Here is a 23,135-nt window from a genome sequence, read left to right as displayed (position 1 = left end):
CTCAACTCTACAGTAACATTGCTGGGGGCAATTAGCAGCTTGGTAAGTGCAGGTCTCTACATTTTCACTAGTGGGAAACATAAACCAGGTTTTTTTAAAGGAAATAAAGCAGGAGTTTAAGGTAAAAAAAGACCCGTGATTTAATTTTAAGAGAAACACAGCAAGAGTTTAAGGTAAAAAAGCCCAGGATTTATTTTTAAGGGAAACAAAGCAGGAGGTTTTTAAGGTAAAAAAAGGCCCAGGATTTACTTTCAAGGGAAACACAGCAGGGTTTTTAAAGGGTGAAAGAGTGAAGATGAAGCCTTGGAGCTCCTTTGGTGAAGGCCCCTGCTCTGCAAAGGCAGCTGCCCAAGCAGCCCAGCTGGCCACCCTCCAATGGCTTCCAGAAGCTGCCTTTCTCCCCTCCCTGTGGTGGTGCCACCTCCTCAGCTGAGCTTCAAGCTGGCAGCACAATGTCTGGAGGGGTCTCCCTTGCACTCCAGGTGCAGACCTGAAGTGAAGCAGCAGTGAATGTGAGGCACAGGTGGCACCACGCTGCCACGGATCTTCACTCCACTCTTTCAGGCACTCAGGCTCCAGCTTCTTTCACTGCCCCTGCTTCTCTTTTCTCCTGGTATTTTGCATTCTGGCTGCAAGGTTCCCTTAGCTGCCAGGAAAATAATTTCTGAAGAGTCAGGCAGCTCAGACATTCAATTATTTGATGCAGGTTTGGGAGCAGCCATTCAGAATTTTATCCTTCAGAGAGTGAAGAATTGACTCTTCCCATAGTCCTACACAGTGTCTACTGCTAGAAGCAACTATTGATTGATAAAGAAACCAATACAGCTTCACAGATTGATTTACTTCATATATTGATGTATAAAGCAAATCAATAGAGCTTTCTATAATGATTTATAAATAAATTGAGTTTTACAAACTGATTTACTTTATATATGGATTTACAAAGCAAATCAATAGAGCTTCCTATATTGATTTACTTCATATATTGATGTATAAAGCAAATCAACAGAGCTCTGGATATTGATTTGCCTCATACATTGATTTTTATAGCAAATCAATAGAGCTTCATGTATTGGTTTTCTTTGTATATTGATTTCTATTGGAGCTATATTGACATATTCTTCACACAGCTTTAGATGTGATGCTTTTAGCTGCAATTTCAGATCAATACCCCCCAGGGTGCTGCAGTGCTTCTGTAACAACAAAAGGGCACAGAAAGAGCAGGGTTTTACCAGGATTTAAGAAGGATTCAAGCAGGAATCCATCCACCAGCAACCCCAACCCTGCCTCACTGCCAGAGGAGCACACTCTTAGCCTGGCTCACTCCCAAAGCCAAGCACCAAAGGAAAGCAAACAGAGATGCAGTAAGAAACTCTCCAGCATCTCACTGCTGCCCAGCTGAACTTAAACCTTACGTAAAATCCAGGCTGACAAAGTAAGTTCAACTGATTCCCAGCAGGAAAAGTTACAAGTGACAAAATACCTGGGAGAAAACAAAAATCAGCTCCAAAGCTCCTTTTGTGCCCACTGCCAATTGGTACAGAGCAACCCAATCCCCCTACAGCAGTGCCCTTAAACTGTCAGCACATTCTAGTGGGTGGGCAGGGTTTGTGAGGCAGGGAGTGGAAGAGAAAGCAGAAAACATCAGCTTAAAACACTCTCATCAGACACAGAAGTGGTACCAATTAGAAATATGCTTAATTGAGTCACCTTGTGCTCCACAGTCACAACACACATCATTTCCAGTCATCCTCTGGACTTCAGATATAATTTCTTTTGTCAGTTCCTGGACAATATTATTTTCTCCTGTGTTATCATCTCCTTTGAATGCATTATTTAAAGCTTCCTCTTTGCTGTTTTGTAGCACAGATGTCCATCTAAAATGGCAGTAATATGTTGCTATTAAATGTTTCAGCACTTCTGAAGTTCAAGGCAATGTCCCAGCAGAACAGCAGTACCCAAAGCAAAGTTAGCCAAGCGACTCACATTTGACACTCCTGCTCATCCTCTGCCTGGAAGTGGTAGGTTCTGTCATCTGCACAAGAAACAATTCACATGCTGATTAAAAACAGGCTTGGGAAAGCAGATGGGGCAGAAACCTCCCAGGAAAACCTAAGATTCATCAATCCCACAGAATCACAGCAACAGTCAGGTTGGAAGAGACCCCCAGGATCACCAAGTCCAACCCAGAACCCTGCTCTGCAAGGCTCACCCCTAAACCACAGCCCCAAGCACCACAGCCAAGCCACCTGCAAACACCTCCAGGTTTGGGCACTCCACCACCTCCCTGGCAGCACATTCCAATCCCTGACCACTCTTGCTGGGAAAAATGTTTCCTAATGTCCAGCCTAAACCTACCCAGGGGCAGCTTGAGGCTGTTCCCTCTTGTTCTGTCCCTAATTCCCTGTGAGCAGAGACCAGTACCAACCCCTCCACAACCTCCTTTCAGGGAGCTGCAGACAGCAATGAGGTCTCCCCTCAGCTCCCTCTGTTTCACACCAACCATCCCCATCTCCTTCAGTCACTCCTCATCAGATTTATTCTTCAGGCCCTTCACAGCTTCCTTGCCCTCCTCTGCCCTGGCTCCAGCACCTCCACATCTCTCCTGTATTGAGGTGCCCAAAACTGGACACAATACTGAAGGTGTGGCCTGAGGTCTCAGCTGGAATGTGGGCAGGGAAAAGGTCTGGCTTAGGAGGTTGTGCTGCCTGCAGCTCACCCAGGTTTGTACAAGGTGCTACTAGCTGCTCTGCAGCAGCACAGCACAGCAAGGGGTCCAGATTCCAGGTAAAGAAACTCAGGGCTCTGGGCAGCCTGATCCAGTTGAGGTGTCCTTGCTTACAGCCTGGATGACCTCTGAAGGTCCCTTCCAACCCAGACCATTCTGTGATCACAACCCTAAAGCTCTGCTGGGGCAGTGGTGGTGTGAGTTAGACTCAGAGTCCATATCTGAGTTCATCTGTGTAGGTAAGAAAGATCTCAAGGGTCCAAATGAGCTCTTAAAGCCACAGTCAGCCAAAAAAATGGCCAACGAACCACGAGCAGGAGCCCTCAGCTGTTTCAGTTACACCAAGCTCAGAAAGGTCCTGCTCTAAGCATTGCTACCATAGTGGTCTATTAAAGAAAAAAAATGTAAATAATTCGAAGTCTAGGAAACAAATGAGATCGTCTGAGACAGCTCCATCATTGAGCTGCAATTAAAACCAGCAGAGGTGGTGAGAAGAGCAGAGCTAAAGCTACTGTCAAAAAGATATCCTGGGCTGAGAAATGCTTCCATTTGAAAAACATTCAGGCAAAAAAAAAGGTATTAAAAGATATTTTCAAAGATGGAAAAGATGAGGAGTGCTGATGTGTGGTTAGAGACATGGTTTAGTGTTGACCCTGCAGTGCTGGGCCAAAGGTTGGACTGGATGAGCTCGGAGGTCTCTTCCAACCAGACATATTCTGTGAGTCTATGAGAGGACAGGAAGGGAAATGCTGGGGAAAGAGTAAGGAGTTTTGTCCTGCCCTGACACAGCAATTTGCAGCTCTTAAGGAATGTTTTTAACCTCCCCAGTAACAGTGAAGCAGTGATGTGGGGAGGGCCCAGAGGCTGGCAGTGCCTTGCCCTGTGTCTGATGGGAGAGGTGACAGTGCTGTGATAAGCTGCTACTGGGCAAAACCTGGCAAGGTCCTCAACAGAGAAAGGGCAAAAGCAAACACTTTGGTGTTTCCTTGTTTGCTTGGCACTTGCAGAGAGAGCTCCTGCAGAGAGGGAAAAGCTGTGCCCTGCAGCCAGGAGTGCCACAGCTCACACCTGCAAGCACAGCACAGCTTCCTGCTCCAAGAGAGGAGCAAATGAGGAATAGATTTATTCTCTTCACCCCAGATCATTTCAGATCTCTCAGCTGTGTGTTTGCATTGCCTTCATTAATACAAAAGATTTCTTCTCTTCACTCCAGATCATTTCAGATTTCTGTTTGAGTTGTGCATTTTTATTGCCTCCATTAATAGAGTAATTGATACTCTTCATTGCAAATCATTTCAGGTATCTCTTAGAGTTATGAGGTTTTTATTGCCTCCATTAATACAACAGATTTATACTTTTCACTCCAGATCATTTCAGACACCTGTTTGAGTTGTGTGTTTTTGTTGCCTGCATTAATAGAGTAATTGATACTCTTCTCTGCAAATCATTTCAGATATCTGTTAGAGTTGTGTATTTTTCTTGCCTTCATAAACAGAAGGCTAAACTGTCCCAGTGAGACAACAAGGGAACCATTCTACTGTCCAATCTCGCATCATCCCATCCAATTCCCAAATGCATCCAAGTGTTGGTGTTTTCAATATGCAGCCTCTTCATCTCACCTCTGTATCTATTCTGAGATTAAAACCCACTAAATCCACAGATCCATGACCCTCCAAGGTCACCCTGCCCAATCCCCCTGCAGTCAGCAGGGACATCCCCAGCTAGATCAGGCTGCCCAGGGAAAAGAAGCTGTCAGTACTTTCTTCACAGTCACACAGCAACCATTGTGCTTAAATCCTGAGTTCTGTCCTGATTTAAAAGCTTCTTCTCAACTTGTACAAAAGTCAGAACTTACTTTTGATCTGCTATGACACCTGCAACACCAGGAGTGATGTCACAGCAAAAACATCCTCACTCTGCTGTAAGGCAGCACCAAGGGACACGAAAGGAGGAGCAAAGAGAGCTTTAACCACGAGGGGTTTCCCAAAGACAGAGGTGCAGCTGGCTGCATTTACATTATCAGAGGAAGGGCAGGTCAGGAAGGGGAGCACTGCCCAGCTGCACCAAACCTTCAGTGGCTTATCAAATGCCAAACTCTAGGACATTAGCTGCAAGGAAGAAGTTTCAGTGGCTTCTTAAGTGCCAAACTCTCTGACATTAGCTGCAACAAAAAGACCTGAAGGACAAACCTACGTGATATGAGGTCAAAACACTTCTTCTCCTCAGGGTTGGTCTTCACTTGGCAGGTTAAGAGGTTGAGCTTTGCTGGAGGTCTGTTGGCCTGTGTGAAGAGAAAGCACAGAGAGATGAGTGCAGGGCTGCTGACTGAGCCCTGCTCTCTGAGAGCACAGGGGAGCAGCCCCCTGGCCAAAAAGGCTTCACAAATGGCTCTTGCTTTAGTTTTTTGGGCACCCAGGTTTGGAGTTCTGTTTTCTTTTGCATCAGGGTTTGTAAACTGCAGCTCCTTGTACCTGACTCTTTTGTTCACTGAAGAACTGAACAGACACCAGAGCATTAAAAGGGGAGAGAGGTAAAAATCACTGCAGTTACCACTGCTCTGATCACCTTCCCAGTAACACTGATCTGAAGGCATCAGGAATGACAAAGGGACAGATTCAGTTGAGGAAAGGTTAACCCTTCAACATTTAGATTAAAAGAAATTGGCTGTGTAGGTTTTCAATAATCAAATCATTTGACTCCTGCTAATGTCTTTAAAGAGCCTCAATAACCACCTGAGAACAAATTCACAGCTTCATAGAATGGGTTGGGTTGGAGGGGACCTTGAAGATCATCCAGTTCCAACCCCCCTGCCATGTGCCCTCCAGTACCTAAGGAGGCTGCAGGAGAGCTGGGGAGGGACTTTTGACAAGGGCTGGGAGTGCCAAGATGAGGGACAATGGCTTTGAGCTGGGAGAGGGGAGAGTGAGACTAGAGATGAGGAAGAAATTCTGTACAATGAGGCTGGGGAGACATTGGCACAGCTTGCCCAGGGAGGCTGTGGATGTCCCCTCCCTGGAGGTGTTCAAGGCCAAGCTGGATGAGGCCCTGAGCACTCTGTGCTGGTGGGAGGTGTCCCTTCCAACACAAACTATTCCACGACTCAGTGAAGTCTGAAGAGTGCAGATGTCCTTCAAACAGCCTGAAACAATGATGGAGCTAGCCAAAAAAAAAAAAACCCAAATCCCCATTACACCTGAGACCAGTAAAAAAAATAAAACCAGAGCCACAGAGATACATAAGAAAGGAAACAACTGTGAGGGTTTTTCCTGTCTAAAAAAATGAAAAAGCAAGCAGCAGAGTGTCCTTGAAAAGCAGCAGGCTGATGCTCTGCCTGCCTCAAGCAGCAGACAAAGTCACAGATGCTGTGAACAAACAAACCTGCAGGTCACTTGCTGGGCACTGCCAAACAACCTGAGCCCAAGAGAGGCTTTGGAGGCAGCAAGAAGACAATTAATTGACAAGCACATTGCATCCTCTGCCTAGTAAATGGCTTTTCAAATGCCAGGCAACCCTTTTACCACTAAGAGGTCATACACTGTGCATTATCTCAGCCTAGCAACAAGAAGACTTCTTGGGACAGAGGAGGATGCAAGAAAACATCTAGAAAAGGCCAGCTTGGGTCCACTCCCTCAGCTGCATTCAGAACCTCTGCATGCCCACAGCACAAGTTTCCAGGGTTCACATTTTCAGTGCCATCTTTAATGACACTTGTCCAAGTGTCCTTGTCCTGAAGCTGCCTGTAAGGAACATAGCAAACAAAGCAAACCCAAAGCAGGATGCAAGCAAACAAGCCACTGGGCAACTCATCTTTATCTCTCCCACAGGCTCCAAGAGAATGGAAAAAAATGAAACTAGATTCAGGCTGTGAGAGAATTCACTCAGCTCAGGGCTTCATATCTGTCAGGATTCTGTGATTCTCACCATGGGGATCCCACAGATCCACACCCACACTGCAGCATCTACCTCAGCAAGGGATTCCCACAGCTACAGCTCCACTGCCTGCAGTGGGAACCTGCTGCTTCTAAAACTGTCAGCCCATCTGGCAGGCAGCTTAGAAAAAGCACAGCAGCAGCATCTTGGTAGCGTCAGCAACTGTGCTTGCATGTGAAAGACTTCAAATTCTGTTCCGCAAATGGATCTGGGAGCCTCTGCCAGATCTGAGCTGCCCTGGCTACACTCCCACTGGGTTCAGCACAGCATGCCCACTGCAAAGTGCACTAGCAGCAGGTGGGGCACTGGAACAGGAGCACTGCCAGGCTGCTCTCTGACCAAGACACTCATCCACACCCAGGGATAAACTGGTGCACAACTGCAAAGCCACAGGAGCCCTCTGGCTCTGCAGGCCTGGCCTTGCACTCCTCCTTAACTCCTGGTGGGCAGTTCAGTTCTGCAGCCCCTAGTACAAGGATCTGGAGGTGCTGGAAGGTGTCCAGGGAAGGGCCACCAGGATGAGCAGAGGGCTGGAGCTGCTCTGCTCTGGAGACAGACTGAGAGAGTTGAGGTTGTGCAGGCTGGAGAGGAGAAGGCTCCAAGGAGACCTTCTTGTGGACTTCCAGGATCTGAAGGGGGCTCCAAGAAAGCTGGTGTGGCAGTTTAGGCTGGGTGCCCCCTGCCACTGCTGCATGAGGTACACCTCTGGTGTCCTGGGTGCCCACCCAATAGGGGTGGACACAGGAAATGGCGTATTTCTACCCATAAATCCTGTGCCCTATAAAGCCATCTGCAGAGTCATTCTCTTCCTCTTTCTTCCCTCTCTGCTCCCATGGGAGATGTCCTCTCTTATCGGGTTATGCCGGGGGGGGTATCTCAGGCCTCTTAGGCCTGACTAGGCCTAATGCCAGGAGGAGAATGGAGGGGGGGGCAGTCTCAGACCTGGCCAGCCTGAGACTTGCCTAGCAGTGGGAGGCGGGGGGAAGGAAGAGCCCTGAGGGATTGGGTAGACCCTCAGGTGGGAGGAAGGGAGGATTGGGAAGCTTTTGGGAATTCTGTGAGGGGGTTCTGTATGCTTTAGGATGTTCTTTTTCCACTATGCTTTGTAGTTTGTAGTTCTCTGTAGCTTCACCAATTGTTTTTCCATTTAAACTTTCCATCACTCTCCAATCCGTTTGCATGTGTCATTCTTTTGTCCCTTTCGGGGCAAGAGATGTTCTGGCTGGCCTCAAACCAGCACAGCTGGGGAGGGACTTCTGAGGGTGTCAGGGAGTGAGGGACTGGGGGAAATGGAGCAAAACTAGAAGTGGGGAGATTCAGATTGGATGTTAGGAAGAAATTCTTCCCCATGAGGGTGGTGAGACACTGGCACAGGTTGCCCAGGGAGGTGGTGGAAGTCTCATCCCTGGAGGTTTCTGCAGCCAGGCTGGATGTGGCTGTGAGTAACCTGCTGTGGTGTGAGGTGTCCCTGCCCATGGCAGGGGGATTGGAACTGGATGAGCCTTGAGGTCCCTTCCAGCCCTGACAGTTCTGTGATTCTATGGATTTGGGAGGCAACAGCTTGTGGTTAGAGGCACAAACCAGAGTTTGATTAACTTTTGCTGCCAGGGTCAGCTTGTAGCCATAGCAACAGGGCATAACAGGATGAAGAACAGAAGAGTTCAGAACCAGGGCTGTTTATCAGACCAGGAATGGGAAATGCTGCCATGGAGCTGATTTTTGCCTTAAGGAACTTCTTCAGAAGTTTTGAGAAAGCACCATAAAAAAAAGAAACAGAAGTTTTGGGCCTGCTTTTGCTTTCCCATTCTACAGCCAAGTGTTCAAAGGGCCAAAAGACGGGAGTGAAGTTTAAGTGGAAACTTTAAGAACTAAAGCAGAAATTTAAGTATAAACATGAAAGGTTTGTTAATGTGTTTCAAATACTGGTAGCAGAGCTACAGGGACTTCAAACTTTCTGCCCCTTGCCCCTCTGGTAGAAGTTGCCTTCAGAGCTGAGTTTCCCCCACAGCTCTGGCCCCAGGCAAGCTGCCTGCAGCACATAGCACCACAGAACAGCTAAGTCTGGGGCAAAGAACAGCTTCAGCCTTCCCTCACTTTGTCTTGTGAATACAAGAAGTTGTTTAACCTATCCCTCACAGACTGATAGAATGGGGTTAGGTTGGAAGGGACCTCAAAGCTCACCCAGCTCCAACCCCCTGCCATGGGCAGGGACATCTCCCACCAACACAGGATGCTCAAGGCCTCATCCAGCCTGGCCTGGGACACCTCCAGGGAGGGGACAGCCACAGCCTCCCTGGGCAACCTGTTCCAATTTCTCCCTACCCTCACTGCACAGAATTTCTTCCTCATCTCCAGTCTCAATCTCCCCTCCTCAAGCTTCAAGCCATTCCTTCTTCTCCCATCAGTCCCAGCCCTTGTCAAAGTCCCTTCCTGGCAGTCTGGGAGCCTGTGTTTCTCTCCCCTGTGCACAAGCAGAGTCTCTTCCTCTAAACACAAGGAAAACAAACCCAATTGCACAGAATTCAGCAAGTCCCACCCCCAGAGCTCTCCCATCCCAAACCTGATTAAAAACCTCTTTTTCTCTCTCAGCTTGTTCTCAGCTCACAGCTCCCAGACTGCTGTGGGTGTGCCCTGTCCATATTTATTTCCCTGAGTGATGTTTCTGCCTCCTCTTGTAAAGACAAACAACAAAAGAGCAAAGCAAAGCCCAACAAACCCTCTGCTGGCTCCTGGCTGGAGCCTGCTCTTGTTCCAGCTGCCTTTTGGCACTCAAGTGTTTAGTAGCTTCTTAGATATAATATGAAATGAGGACTCAGTGCTCAACCAGATCTTGCCCAACAAACCAAGTTAGAATTGATGGGTTTAGGGAGTCTGGTAAGATGTGAGCAGTTTGTATCAACTGAGTCATTCAAAAAGCCTTTTCCTTTTCTCTCTGAGCACTACACCAGTGTGGGTTTGTATAGAGATATAAAATATTTTGTATTTTTAGCTCTGTCCTGATATGCTTCTGAAGGACTGCCTTAAAAACCAGCAAGTGTCCATCCTGTTCAGCAGAAGGAATCCAGCTAAGTCCAGCTGATAAATATAGAGCAGCAGAGCTTGCCTGGCTGTGTTAGCAACCATGCACAGAGAAGACTGTAAACAAATACTTACTGTACCATGGGAAATCGTAAGAAAACCATTTTTAACTGAGCACTTCCTTTTCTGCCACACTTTTCTGATCCTGGGTTAAGAGGAAGGAAAAAAGAAAAAACAAAACACAACAAGTGATTGAGTTTTTAGCACAGTTAATATTCCATTGCTTCAGCTCTTAGGGTCTGGGTTTGGGGTTTTTTGGGTAGATTTTGGGCTGAGTGGTACTCACCCATCACTCTTCTTGTAGAGGCTGCCACTCCTCTCAGTGCCATGCTCCTTGTTTCCCTGAGGCTGATGTAAGCTGTAGGCTGTGCTCTGGCGGATCTGGGAATCCTGCAACACACAGAGCAGCAGTTGGGGATGCAGCCCCCAGCTGCAACCAAAACATCCCCCCGATTCCGCAGCTTTAGAGATTTCCCTCCCTGCTCTAACCCTACAGGCCAAATCCAGTGTATTTTCCTCCTCAGAGAGAAAATAAGATCCATTTTTTTTTCCAGAGGGCAAAAAAAGTCTTTCAGAAGTAGCCATTAGCAGCACCTGCCAAAATCCTCCCACTTGCTCCTGTTTAGCTCTGTTAATAGCTGAGGGTTGAACCCCCACATTAAAGAGCAGCAGGCTGGCTTCCCAAGCCCTGCACACACAAACACCACAGATCATCATTACCTCTGATTCCACTGTGAAAAAATTACATCAGTTTGAAGAAGTGCTTTTCCCTGTGGAAACTGAATCAAGCAGCTCTTTGAAAAGCAGAGGAGACCTGGAAAGGCAGCTCAGGAGCCATACAGGAAAACTGAGAAGTTATTTCCAGCAGAAGAATGATTTAACGCCAAACATCTTGAGCAAAGCAGAATTCTGGGATAGGAAGTCACAAAGGATTAACTAAACCTTTCCCACTGCTCTCAAAACTACCCAGAGGCAAGATCCATGCCTCCCAAAGTCCACCTTCCCAAAGTCCACCTCCATTAAACACAGAAAGCTGCTGAGGAAGGATCTGAAGTGCCCTGCAGTGTCAGCAGCAGCACCATGATGGGATGGACTCTGCAATACAACAAACACTCCCACCAGATTCCTTGGTCCCTGCTCTCTCTGCTCCATGGACACAACACATCTCTGATCTGTGGCAGCCAAAACAATCACAGCAAGGAAAAAGCCCTCCCAAAGCAGCTGACTGGAATCACTGAGCTGTTCTAACCATAAAACTTCAGAGCTATTAAGAGAGAAGCCTCCTAAGTTGGTACAAACCCCCCTTTCACTAGGAGTGTCTCAGCCACAGTGGGAGTGCAATCACAAGAGACATCCTCTGGGGCTTCCAGAGCAGGCAGCTGCTGAAGTCAAACACCCAGGGATCTGAGCAGCCTGAGGTCAGATGGCTTCTCTCTAAGGACAAGGAGCTTCACAGGCTTTCCTAGCCTGAGCAGGAGACTTCTCTGGGCATAAGCAGGGCTATAACCCTTGGGCTGAGCTCCAGCTCCCATGGAATGCTGCTCCTGCACAAGCTCCAGCACCACACTCTGCTACCACAGCTACCAATGCAGCCAGAGCTAGCCAGGCTCAGTGCCCACTCATGGCAGCTCTGAAATCTGATGGTAGGGACAGAGCTGCCACATGCAGCCCTGCCCAGAGCACTCAGGGCTCCACAGCTCCAGGCTCATCCTGACTCCAGAACCCTGAGCACTATGAGCTGAGCTGAAGGCAGGCTGCAGCAGCCCTTGGGGTTCCTTTCCAGCAGAAACTGCCCATGTCCCCTGCCCTGCCACTCAGTAGGAGGGGTAGGAAACAGGGAGAGGTAGCTACAACATTCCTGGATTCGCTGAATCACAGAATGGCTTGGACTGGAAGGGATCCTGGAAATCACCTAGCTCCACCAGCCCAGCTTGCTCCAGGTCCCATCCAGCCTGGCCTTCAACACCTCCAGGGAAGTGACATCCACAGCCTCCCTGGGCAACCTGTGCCAGTCTCTCCCCACCCTCACTGCCAAGAATTTCTTCCTCATCTCCAGTCTCAATCTTCCCTCCCCAGCTCAAAGCCATTGTCCCTCATCCTGGCACTCCCAGCCCTTGTCCAAACTCTCTCCCCAGCTCTCCTGGAGCCCTTCAGGTACTAGAAGGCTGCTCTAAGGTCTCCCTGCAGCCTTCTCTACTCCAGGCTGAACAGCCCCAACTGGGACTTTTAAAGGGACACCACAACTTGTGTGTCCACGCCTGGCAGAGCATCCTTTCAGCTTCAACCCAGTCTGCTCACACCATCCCTGGCTGCCCACCACAAACCCAGACCAACACCTCAGAAGCATTCCCAGCACTGCTGAAGAGCTGCTGCACACTCACTGCCTTCTGGAGAAAATGGGACCTGACACTGCCCATAGTGTCCCAGCCATGCCTTGATCCCTGCCCCCTATCACTCAGGAAAGGAATTCAGGAAGGTCACAGGAAATTAATTCCACTTCTCCACATCCTCAATTAAGAGAGATTTCAGATGACCTCCAGTACCTGCCCACAGCAGCAGCCCCAGCACTAGAGATGCTGCTGCCTTTTGTGCATCATTTGCTTCTGCCTCTCAGCTGCAGTCTCTGGCCAAACTGGGGAGCCAGAACTCCACCTGCCTGCCTCAATCAGGGAGGAGGCTGTGGGGCTGATGTGGATTTCCACACATTCAGTACCAGCAACAGCAGCTGGAAGAAAACTAACCCTAGTTCAGGAGCAGGACCACAGAATGGGTTGGGTTGGAAGGGACCCTCAAAGGTCATCCTGCAGTCAGCAGGGACATCCCCAACTAGAGCAGGCTGGTCACAGCTCCATCAAGTTTGACCTTAAGTGTCTCCAGGGATGACTTTAGGACCAGGCAAGGAGATTTCAATTTTAAATCAAAGAACCATAGAATGCCCTGGGTTGGAAGGGCCCTCCAAAGGCCACCTAGTCCAACCCCCCTGCCTGAAGCAGGGCATCCCCTATGAGATCAGATTGCTCAGGGCCCCTTCAAGCCTGACCTTGAATGCCTCCAGAGATAGGATTCCCTGGTCCAGGCCACATCCAAGCCAAGAGTGCCCAATGTGATTGCCAGGGGACTGTTGTCCAGAGCAAGTTCATAGAACCATGGAACTGCTGAGGCTGGAGGAGACCTTTGAGATCAAGTCCAACCTCTTGCCTAGAGCTCACAATCCCACCACAAGCTCATGGCTCTGAGCTAGTTCCTAAGCCATGGGATGGCACTCCACAAGTGGCCAGCACAATTGACACCCTTCCAGGCAGCTCTAGCTCCCCAAAGCACCTTCCCTCATTCCTGGTTTGCATCTTGCACACACCAGGAGCACAAATCACAGAGAGTAGGCTCAGGGACAAGAGCCTCATCAGAGGGGCAAAAACAACACAGGAAAGAGTGGTCAGGGACTGGCACAGGAGGTGGTGCAGTGCCCATCCCTGGAGGTGTTCCAGAAACCTGTGGCCATGGCACTTGGGGCCATGGTTTGGTGGCCTTGGTGGGGTTGGGTTGAAGGTTGGACTGGAGGATCTCAGAGGCCTTTTCCAACCCAAACCATTCTTTGGTTCTATGGAGAAGCAGCAGGAGCAAATCTCAACACTACAGCAAGGCCACCCTCAGAGAGCACACAGAGAAGAGGGGAATGAAGGCAATGCCACTCTAAAGTTGACTTCGAACCTTGTAGGAGCCTGACAGTTTGAAAAATCCAAGGCTGCAAAATACAAATGACAGAGGTGTGCACACAGTGACACTGCAAAGGAGCTGCCAATACCAACCAGCTTCAGGAAAGTTCTGTAAAGGAGGAAATCATCTCTACAGGCACCACAAGAAGAGGCTCACCAGCAGTGCTGGTGTCTCTTTTTGGTTTAAAACACAAGAGACAGCTTGTCAAGGTTCTGCTATTGCACCCATGAAGTCCATTTTAACTAAAAATACACAAAGTCTTGCAAGAACATCAAAAAAATCAAGCAACTGGATTTGATTCCCAAGGGAGAGTGCAAAGGAAATCCCCAATTTGTTTGGCAGCAATTTTCTTTCCCATGGACAGTTTGATAGCTCCTTTTGTTTGGAGGGGTTTTGAGTTTGGTTTTGGTAATACAAGAGAAAAGGACCCAAAAAAAACCCAAAAAAACAAAGAGCCAGTCTTTTCACACCAACAGGAAAAATCCAGTTTCTTGACATGGGAGTGGAAATCATGCCAACTATTGTCAGTAAAACAGAGCAACACTTACTCTCCTAGACTTGGGTCACAAAAGGTAAATGCATTTCAGGAAGGAAAAAGAAAGCAGTTACAGAACAGGAAATGACAGTGCAACAAGAGTCAGGTTAGTGGCTTCAGCAAGAAATTCCACCAGCATTGCTTTGGCATCCCACTGATGACTAAAAAACCCCCAGACAACTCATGCTAGTCCAGCTCATGCTGTGCAGGGGAACAGCTCCAGCTCAGCTGGCAGCTAATGGATGGCACCCCAAGCATCTCTGACCCCTGGCTCTTCAGATGCACCAAGAACAGTCCCATGATCAAGTCCTGGGGGCTGTGACACTGATCAGGCTGGGCAAGGGCTCACATCTCCCACAGACACTTAACAGCAGCATGGGGGAGGAATACACAGAGCATGGAAGCCTGCCCAGCAAACCCAGCTGCTTTCATTAGCCTTCATCTTCCATGAGACCCCATCTCCAATCCTGCCTCCAGCTCTGCTGTCCCCAGCAGGAGAAGGACACAGAGCTGTGGAGAGAGGCCAGAGGAGGCCACAAAGATGAGCCAAGGGCTGGAGCAGCTCTGCTGTGAGTACAGGCTGAGGGAGCTGGGGGTGTGCAGCCTGCAGAGGAGAAGGCTTCAGGGGCACCTTAGAGCTGTCTGCCAGGACCTGAAGGGATCCTGCAGGAAGGCTGCAGAGACTTCTCCTGAGGGTGTCTGAGACAGGCCAAGGGGGAATGGTTTGAAGCTGAGGCAGAGCAGGGTTAGAGTGGAACTGAGGAAGAAGTTCTTCAGTCCCAGGGTGGTGAGACTCTGGCACAGGCTGCCCAGGGAGGCTGTGGCTGCCTCCTGCCTGGGGATGTTGAAGGCCAGGCTGGATGAGACCTTGAGCAGCTGAGTCTGGCTGAGAGGTGTCCCTGGGCATGGCAGGAGGTTGGAGCAGATGAGCTCTGAGATCCCTTCCAAGCTGAGCCATTCTGAGCTGTGGCCTCCCCTGAACCAAGTCCTGGCCAACACAAGGAGCCAGCTGGCACACCTTGAACAGCAAAGACTCCTTCCTGAGAACAGGCAGTCAATAGTGACCCCAAAGCAGCCACCCTTCCCATGAGCATTTGCACTCTGCAGGGCTCAAACTTGCCATTTTTCAGTGAATGCAGCCCTCAGGGAGTCCTAAAGAGCAGGCAGGACCCAAGAGAGTGCCTGCAAGGTGTGCTGCAAACAGCACATCACAGACTGCTATGGGCAACAATCAGCACCTCAAAGTCAGTCTGGAGGATGCTGAGGGCCATCAAGAACATCAAGAAGCCTGGGGACTTCAAGGACATGGAGGACATCAGGGACATGGGGGGAACATGAGGGACACCAAGGGCCTTGTGGACATTGAGGACACTGAGGGACATGGGGGGGCACTGGGGACATGATGGACATCAGGGACCTTGGGGACACTGAGGGTGATCAAGAACAGCAAGGAGCTTGGGGACATCAAGGACCCTGGAGATGCTGAGGATCACCAGGGACAGGAAGGAGCTTGGGGCCAGTTCAAGGCTGTTGGAGTGGGTGAATGGCTGGGTTGGAAGGGACCTTTGACGATCACACAGTCCAACCCCAGGCCATGGGCAGGGACATCTGGCACCACAGTAGGTTGCTCACCACCAACCAGCTGGCCAGCAGCAAGAGCCAGGAGCCAGCAGAGCCCTTATGGGCAGATGAGAGCAAGAAGAGGTGAAGGAGGCCTGAGCTCTGCAGACTGAGCAGTTCCATTGTGAGCACTCTGAGCAGGAGAGGCTACAGGGAGGGCAGGGGGGCTCAGCCCTCCCCTCCTGTTGGCCCAGCAGCCACACAAAGGAAGCTGCCTGGCACTGATTTGGCTGAGAAAGAAGCACCTAGCAGTCTGAAACAACAGCTGAGCCAACAGCTAGGGCTGCACTGCAGAGAAGATGCTGCCTTCTATATCAGGGGCTGCCTACCACAAAGACTCCAGAGCACCAGAAGTCAAAACCTCCTGGGTGCTTAGCTGGCCAAACCCACTCAGCGCTGGCACACCTGAGGGCTGCCACCTTGCAGCAGAGCAGCCAACTTCATTGTCACTCAACAGATGATGACAGGAGGGGTCTGGGGATGTGCAGTCTCAGCTGGACACAACCCTTGTGCAGCTTGGAAGGTTACTGTGGGCCAAGGCTGCATTCCTGGGGTCTCCTTGAAGCTGCCAAAAGTCTTCCATCCTCAGCTGAAGGCAGACAGCCACCATCCAACCACAGCCATTGATTATTAGCAATAGATCTTCAGTGAGGGAGATGATTGTCAGTAACAGCCACTGCCTGGCAGTCCACAGCCAGGGCACCAGCTCCAGTACTTGGCCATGCTGGTAACAAACCCAAACTCCCTTGCAGCAAATCTCTTATTGTCAGTGAGAATCCAGTCTGGAGAAGCCCTGCCTTTGTCAGAATCAATATCAGCACCACAGCACAGCTGAGTGAGCAAAGGCACTGAGCTGGGAGACAACTAACTCTCCTCCAAACACTTAGCTGAGAAGCAAGAAGCTTCTCCCAGCTCAACCCAGTTTCACGCTCACCTCTTTCTGATCAACCTGGAGTGCTGCCTTCAAAATGTCTCTGAGCTGTGTTAATTGCCTCCTCTCCTCATCCTGTGCTTGTTTAATCTGGAATGAAGACAAACACTCAGGTTAAAAATACCATGACTGCTGCTTTCCAACACACTGCTTCCACACTTGCTACTTAATGGGGGCAGCCTTCTGAGGAGGCTTCAGCCAGAATGAAAACACAAAGAGAAAAGGCAACCTGAGTGCTTTAGCTGCCTCTGGAGCTCCAGAAAGCTGAAGATGTGGCTAGGGTGAGATCCTGATGTCACCTCACTGCTCTGGCTCCCCTCTGCTCCATTTGGAACCAGATGTTAGCTCCTAAACATTTCAGAGCTCAGGTTGTTTTCCTAAAAAATCACTCAGCAGGGTCCTGACATGAAGCTAGGGCTTGTGGATAGGAAACTGAAACAGGACCTGAAGGGATCCTGCAAGAAGGCTGCAGAGAGACTTCTCCTGAGGGTGTCTGAGACAGGCCAAGGGGGAATGGTTTGGAGCTGAGGCAGAGCAGGGTTAGACTGGAGCTGAGGAAGAAGATCTTCAGTCCCAGGGTGGTGAGACTCTGGCACAGGCTGCCCAGGGAGGCTGTAGCTGCCTCCTGCCTGGGGGTGCTCAAGGCCAGGCTGGATGAGTGCTGATGGAACCTCCACCACATTAGCCAGCCCAGCTGTGCCCACAGGAGCCCAAGTGTCCAGCAGCAGTGTCAAGGTTGCTACTCACTGTATAAAGGTCTGTGGAGAGCATCTCGATCGAAGGCTTGAGGCTTTCAACTGCTTTTAACCCATCCTGAAAGAAACTTCAAGAGAAAAAAAAAAAAGAAAAGAAAAAACAACAAAACCAAAAAGCAAGCTGCAATTAAATTGGCTTTGCATCTGCTGTTGAGAAAGCTGCCAGGAGGAAGGTGCACATCATGATCATACCATGCCCCAAATCTCACAACAGGATCCTTTTTCTGATGCATCTCTGGCTGATCCACCTCTTGACTGGTAATGTTTGCTTGGGAAGAATACTTTACTTTGGAGATTTTGAATATTCAGAATTCCCAATTGGATGCAGAACTCCCACAAGCCACTGCCAGGTTAAGTTTTCCTTATTCTCATCTCACAGCTTCCAAGCATCAGGTTGGAAGGGACCCTCCAAGGGCATCTTGGCCAACCCCCTGCAGGCAGCAGGAACACCTCCAGCTAGAGCAGGCTGCCCAGGGCCACACTGAGACTGATCTTGAATGCCTCCACAACAGGGCCTCAGCCACATCCCTGGCAGCCTGTACCAGTATTCCACCACTCTCAGATCCAAGGTTCTCCTCTTGTTTTCTGAGGGCCCAGAACAAGCAAGGTTCATTGTAGAAGAGCAAAGGCTCTGCAACATGTGAAATAATTTGTGACCTTCTGGAGTCCCAGTTCTGACACCATGCTGAGTAGTGCAGCTGACATCCCATTGCTTGTGCAAATTACTTTTCTTGAGCACAGCATTGATTTAGACCACTGCTAGATCACTCAAAGCAGCTCCTCACAGCTCATGGACCACTTACAGAGCAGATGAAGAGCTCTGCTTCAGGAGCAGTTTATCCAATATGCCAAATTACTGTGCAGCACTGACAGAATGGGAGGGTTGGAAGGGAACTCTGGAGATCAGCCAGTCCAACCCCCTGCCAGGGCAGAGGGCACACAGAACACAGCCAGGTGGGGCTGGAATGACTCCAGAGATGGAGACTCTACCACCTCTCTGGACAGCCTGCTCCAGGGCTCTCACACCCTTCAATCACAGAAGTTCCTCCTCCTGTTCAGAAGAACTTCTGCTGCTCCACTCTGTGCCCCTTACCCCTTGTCCTGTCCCTGGGCACCACTGAACACAGCCTGGTGCCATCCTCCTGACACCCACCCTTGAGGTATTGATCAGCATTGATCAGATCCCCCTCAGGCTGCTCTGCTGCAGACTATCCAGCCCCAGGGCTCTCAGCCTCTCCTCACCACAGAGCTGCTCCAGGCCATCAGCAGCTCTGTTGCCCTTTGCTGTCCCCTCTCCAGCTGATCCTTGTCCCTCTTGAATCAGGTAGCCCAGAATTGGACACAATACTCCAGATGTGGCCTCACCTCAGGACAGAGTAGAAGGGGAGGAGAACCTTCCTTGCCCTGCTCTTCCTGGCCACACTCTTCTTGATGTACCCCTGGATGCCATTGGCCTTCTTGGCCCCAAGAGCACACTGCTGGCTCATGGTCACCCTGCTGCCCACCAGGACTGCCAGGTCCTTCTCCCCAGAGCTGCTCCTTTGGGACAGTCAGATCCTCTGGGATAAGCTCAACCTGATGACATGTTTTGGAATACAGGACCCCAAGGCATGACTAAGCCATGCCAAAAGCCATTTGTAAGAAGCCATCAGTGAGAACAGTTGGAGCTGGGATTCACTTGGAAAAAGTTGGAAAAATGGAATTATAGCAGAGGTTGAAGCCCCAAGCTTGCTGCAATTAGTGTGCTATAAGGAAACCCAAAACTTACTTGCACTGAGCATGGAAGTACTTGATCAGGTTCTGAAGCAAGTCCACTCCTTTCTTGATCTTGATTTCATTGACTTTCAGAAGGTACTGTTAAAACAAAAGACAATTCACTATTAGTGCCCAATAGGAATTAATTACTACTGCTTAAAGGACTTTGGAACATTTTATCCTCAGTTTATTTCAGCAAGATTTAGGAGTTGGAGACTTCCAATGTACCAGGCAGTGGCTTCAAGGGTTAACCACACACAAGCAATTGTTGCCACCACTAATTATTGATGCCCTGTGGGGATAGTTCACAAAGAATCCTTCATGGCCTTTGGTAAAGGAAGCACAGAAAGGCGTTTGGTAGTAAATGTAGAACCCTAAATATAGAACACATCTGAACCCTATCAGCCCATCTAGCTATCTCCCTCCCTAGTTAAAGTCACTGCTAAAGAGATGCCACAGAGGAGGAAAGCAGGGATGCCAGGGAGGCAGAACAGTTGACTCAGAGAAGTGAGGGATTATTTGAACCTCTTTTCAATCTGCCCTCTGATTTTATCATTAGCAGTTCCTTACCCACAGTGAGAACTGCAGTAAGTTCTAGCTCAGCAAGAGATTTCTGATGTCAAGCCCCAAAGTGTCCCTAGTGTCCTTTGCCATTAGGCACAACCCAAGACCACATTAAGTGCCAGCTCCTCACTTCAATGCCGCACCACCAGAGGGCAGCCATGCAGACAGAAGGAATATTCACCAAGTATTTCCAGGAGTCCCTTAACTACCATGAAATGAGACAGTTTTTAACCTCTGCTTAGATAGCAACTCCAAGCAAAGGAGCAGTTGTGGTTGCCTCTTCCCTGGGGGTGTTCAGGGCCAGGCTGGATGAGGCCTGGAGCAGCTGAGTCTAGCTGAGAGGTGTCCCTGCCCTGAGAGGTTGGAGCAGATGAGCTCTGAGGCCTCTTCCAACCTGAGCCATTCTAGGATTGATGCAGTGGCACTGAAGTGCTGCTAAGCTCTTGGAGCACAGGAGTCAGATGAGCTCTGTCAGACCACAACCAGGAGCAACACCCATGGGGGAGTTCTGAGCTCATGCCCAGGAAGAACAAACACAGCAGCCTGAATTCCCTGCCCTGGGATGATGTGCCCTGAACCATTCCCAGCCAAACCCTTCACAAAACCAGAAAGATCTCAAGGCAGAAACCTTCTGAACCATCCTGACAGGCAACTGGGTGCCAGCCTTAGCACTTCTCCTTTGGAGCCCCAGCCCAGCAGTGTGCTAGACTGGAGCCTCTCCTTGCAGTAACAGCAGCTGTCCGGGCAGGGAACAAGTCACAGAACGATTTAGGGCTTAAAATAACTTCCAGTGAAGCAGCAGAGCAAAGGCTTATTTATGATCATCTCTTGGTGTTCAGCTGAGCTTTGCATTATTGATTCTAAAGTCTACTTTTTTTTTTAGGTGAAATAAGAAAATATCTCAATTCTCTCCCAAGTTAGCACATCAGGATTAAAAACTGAGGCTTGGCAAGGGCAGCCCACTAAGAACTTGGCATCTTCCTCTTAAGATCACAGCTGGGAATTTAAAGAGAGAGCAGCAGGAATGTCCCAGGGGATCTTACCTCACACATCTGTAACTGGAAGAACCTCCTCTCCTTCTCCATCTCCTCTGCAATTTCAGCTCCACTGATTTCTGTCCGGATCATGCCGTGCAGCTTCGCGTGCTCTTTCTTCTCCTTCTCTATCTTTGTGCTAAAAGGCAAAGAAGCAGGGAGTGAGGTGAGAAATCCACAGCCTCTCAGGACACCTGATGATTCCCAGAGCCTGTGGGCAGATGCAGGGCCAGACTCTTGCAGCTCTGCCTGTGACACGTCTCCAGAGGACATTCCACGTGCAAAGTGACAACCTCTAAAGAGCAGCAGTGACATACAGGAGCTGGAACCTAAGGCAGGCATCTGTTAAGAGAATGGCCTGGCAGATACTCCAGAAGAAGATCCTCAATGAGAGAGGGACAACCAAGTTCTGGTATTGGAGAATATAAAGAAAAATAATAACAACAACTCAGAATTGGAGCTGACAGGGTAGGGGGAAGTTTAATCTGGGCTGACAAAATGCTGCTCCAGAGTCCAGTGCTGTCAGCAGATTTACTGAGCCTTGCTGTCATCAAGTCCTCTTCTCTCTGTCAAGGATGCTCTCTCCCTGCACAGGGCTTCCTCAGCCAACAGCACAGTTGCCATCCCCCCTTGCTCCCAAGCCAGCTGGCACTGGGAATGCCACCCAGCCAGTCTGCCAGGCCAGCTGTCCTCCTTGCCTACAACCTTCCAGCAGCAGTGTCCAAGAGCCCTGCAGGAAGCAGCTTCTCCTGCAGCACAGCAGTGACTAAGCAGTGCCTGCCATGCAGTGTGGCTGCCCAGAACACAGCTCTTGGCACTTGGTGCAGCTCTCCTCCAGCTCAGGATGCTGCTGCCCAGCTAGACAAGCCTGAGGTGGAAAAAGAAGCTATCAATGAGGGTGGCTGCTCTGGGGAGGAAGACTTGGGAGTTTGCCACTTATATCACTTGGAAGCTGGAAAGAGCTTCCTGAGGAAATGCTCAGCTGGTTTGGAACTAGAGGAAGCACTGCACAGGACTCGAGGGAGCAGATGAGAGGAACAAATGCCAGGTGCACTGTCCCAGCTCCTCCTGGGCAGTCAAGAGTCTCTCAGCTCTGCCTCGAGAAGGTGACGTGGCTCAAGTGCTCTCTTGACCTGATGTTAACATTGCCCTGACAGCTCATGGGAGAACCTCCTCCTGGTCTGAGGACTTCCAGTCCACAGCAGCTTCTGCATTTAGCTCAAGGATGAGGAACTGTCTCCTCTTACACCTCAAGCAGCAAGGGAAAACTAGAATTAATCCCATCCTGCAACATCCCCACAGGGAACACTTTGAACAGCCACTCCAAAAGCCTCACTGTGCCCTCAGCACAGCACAGCCAGCCCCCCTGCACAACTCCAGCAGCCCCCCTGCACAACTCCAGCAGCCCCCCTGCACAACTCCAGCAGCCTCACCATCCAGCCAAGCCATTGTGTCCCATCACCAGCAGAACTCTTGAGGGAAGCTACTCTCTGAAAACTTTCCCTGGCCTCAACAAACCTGGATTCCAGAAGGTTCTGTTTCCCCATGGATCAGCCTGCTCTCCTACCCACCTACTGCCAATTTCTTTGCTGCAAGAGTGGTCAGGGACTGGCACAGGCTGCCCAGGGAGGCTGTGGTTGTTTCCTGCCTGGGGGTGTTGAAGGCCAGGCTGGATGAGGCCTTGAGCTGCTGAGTCTAGCTGAGAGGTGTCCCTGGGCATGGTGGGGAGGTTGGAGCAGAGGAGCTCTGAGGTCCCTTCCAGCCTGAGCCATTCTAGGCCTCTATGACTTGATTCTATGACTCCCATTTGGGAGTCCCATGTGGGACCTGGGCATCAAACAATGACTTTGACAGACTTCAGTTCTCCTCCCTTTGACACACACATTTCAGACACTTACACTTTTGTCTCATAGTCCTTCCAAGCTTTATCAAAGGGCTTTTTCAGGTCCTGCCAGGAGAAAAGGAACAAACCAGAGCTGGTTAGTGCCATGACCAATACTGTGGATCTTCACCACTTGCAGCATCTGCTACAAGGGGCTCCACTTTTCCTTGCCCATCACCTAAGGGCTGTGTAAAAGCAGTTCTGGTGATCCCAACAACCCTGTACACCTCCATGGCTTTAAAAGCACCTCCAGAATGCTCTTCACTCCGCCTTTTACAGCTCCATTAAATCCTGGGGAGGTGCCCCCAGGTGTCATCCCCACAGCACATGATGCAGTCAGTCATACCAGCCAGCTCCTCACCATGGCTCCAGCTGTCCTGAGGCTATGCTGCAGCCTTGGCTCAGGCTCTGATTCACTCCACTGAGGCTCAAATCCATATCCCACTGCCTTAATGGGAGCAGTGCAGGCCACACAGCTCAGCAGAAAGAATTCTGACAGGGGATTTAATTACTTATGGGCCAAATTCTTCTCTTTTTTTCCCCCTCAGAAGAAGCCAATTTGGATAAAACAAAGATCTTAACACGTTGCAAGTAGCAGCTCAGGAACTG

General features: G+C 49.8%; 1 protein-coding gene across 1 annotated transcript in view; it reads right to left on the bottom strand.

The window, feature by feature from the left end:
• The window catches only part of ASAP2 (ArfGAP with SH3 domain, ankyrin repeat and PH domain 2), a 69,488-nt gene that overhangs the window by 16,348 nt on the left and 30,005 nt on the right, over positions 1 to 23,135 (bottom strand). Inside the window, exons 5-14 of the mRNA XM_054383391.1 lie at positions 22,543 to 22,592; positions 20,654 to 20,783; positions 19,060 to 19,145; positions 17,284 to 17,359; positions 16,540 to 16,626; positions 10,023 to 10,126; positions 9,812 to 9,881; positions 4,922 to 5,009; positions 1,987 to 2,035; positions 1,711 to 1,877 (exon numbers count right to left, since the gene is read on the bottom strand). Coding sequence (XP_054239366.1) covers positions 1,711 to 1,877; positions 1,987 to 2,035; positions 4,922 to 5,009; positions 9,812 to 9,881; positions 10,023 to 10,126; positions 16,540 to 16,626; positions 17,284 to 17,359; positions 19,060 to 19,145; positions 20,654 to 20,783; positions 22,543 to 22,592 — 907 coding nt within the window. The remainder of the gene's footprint in view (positions 1 to 1,710; positions 1,878 to 1,986; positions 2,036 to 4,921; positions 5,010 to 9,811; positions 9,882 to 10,022; positions 10,127 to 16,539; positions 16,627 to 17,283; positions 17,360 to 19,059; positions 19,146 to 20,653; positions 20,784 to 22,542; positions 22,593 to 23,135) is intronic.

Source organism: Indicator indicator, chromosome 9 (genome assembly GCF_027791375.1).
Source record: "Indicator indicator isolate 239-I01 chromosome 9, UM_Iind_1.1, whole genome shotgun sequence".
Classification (NCBI taxonomy): domain Eukaryota; kingdom Metazoa; phylum Chordata; class Aves; order Piciformes; family Indicatoridae; genus Indicator; species Indicator indicator.
The sequence above is the reverse complement of the archived record's forward strand: the minus strand, read 5'-3'. Positions and strand labels throughout refer to the sequence as shown.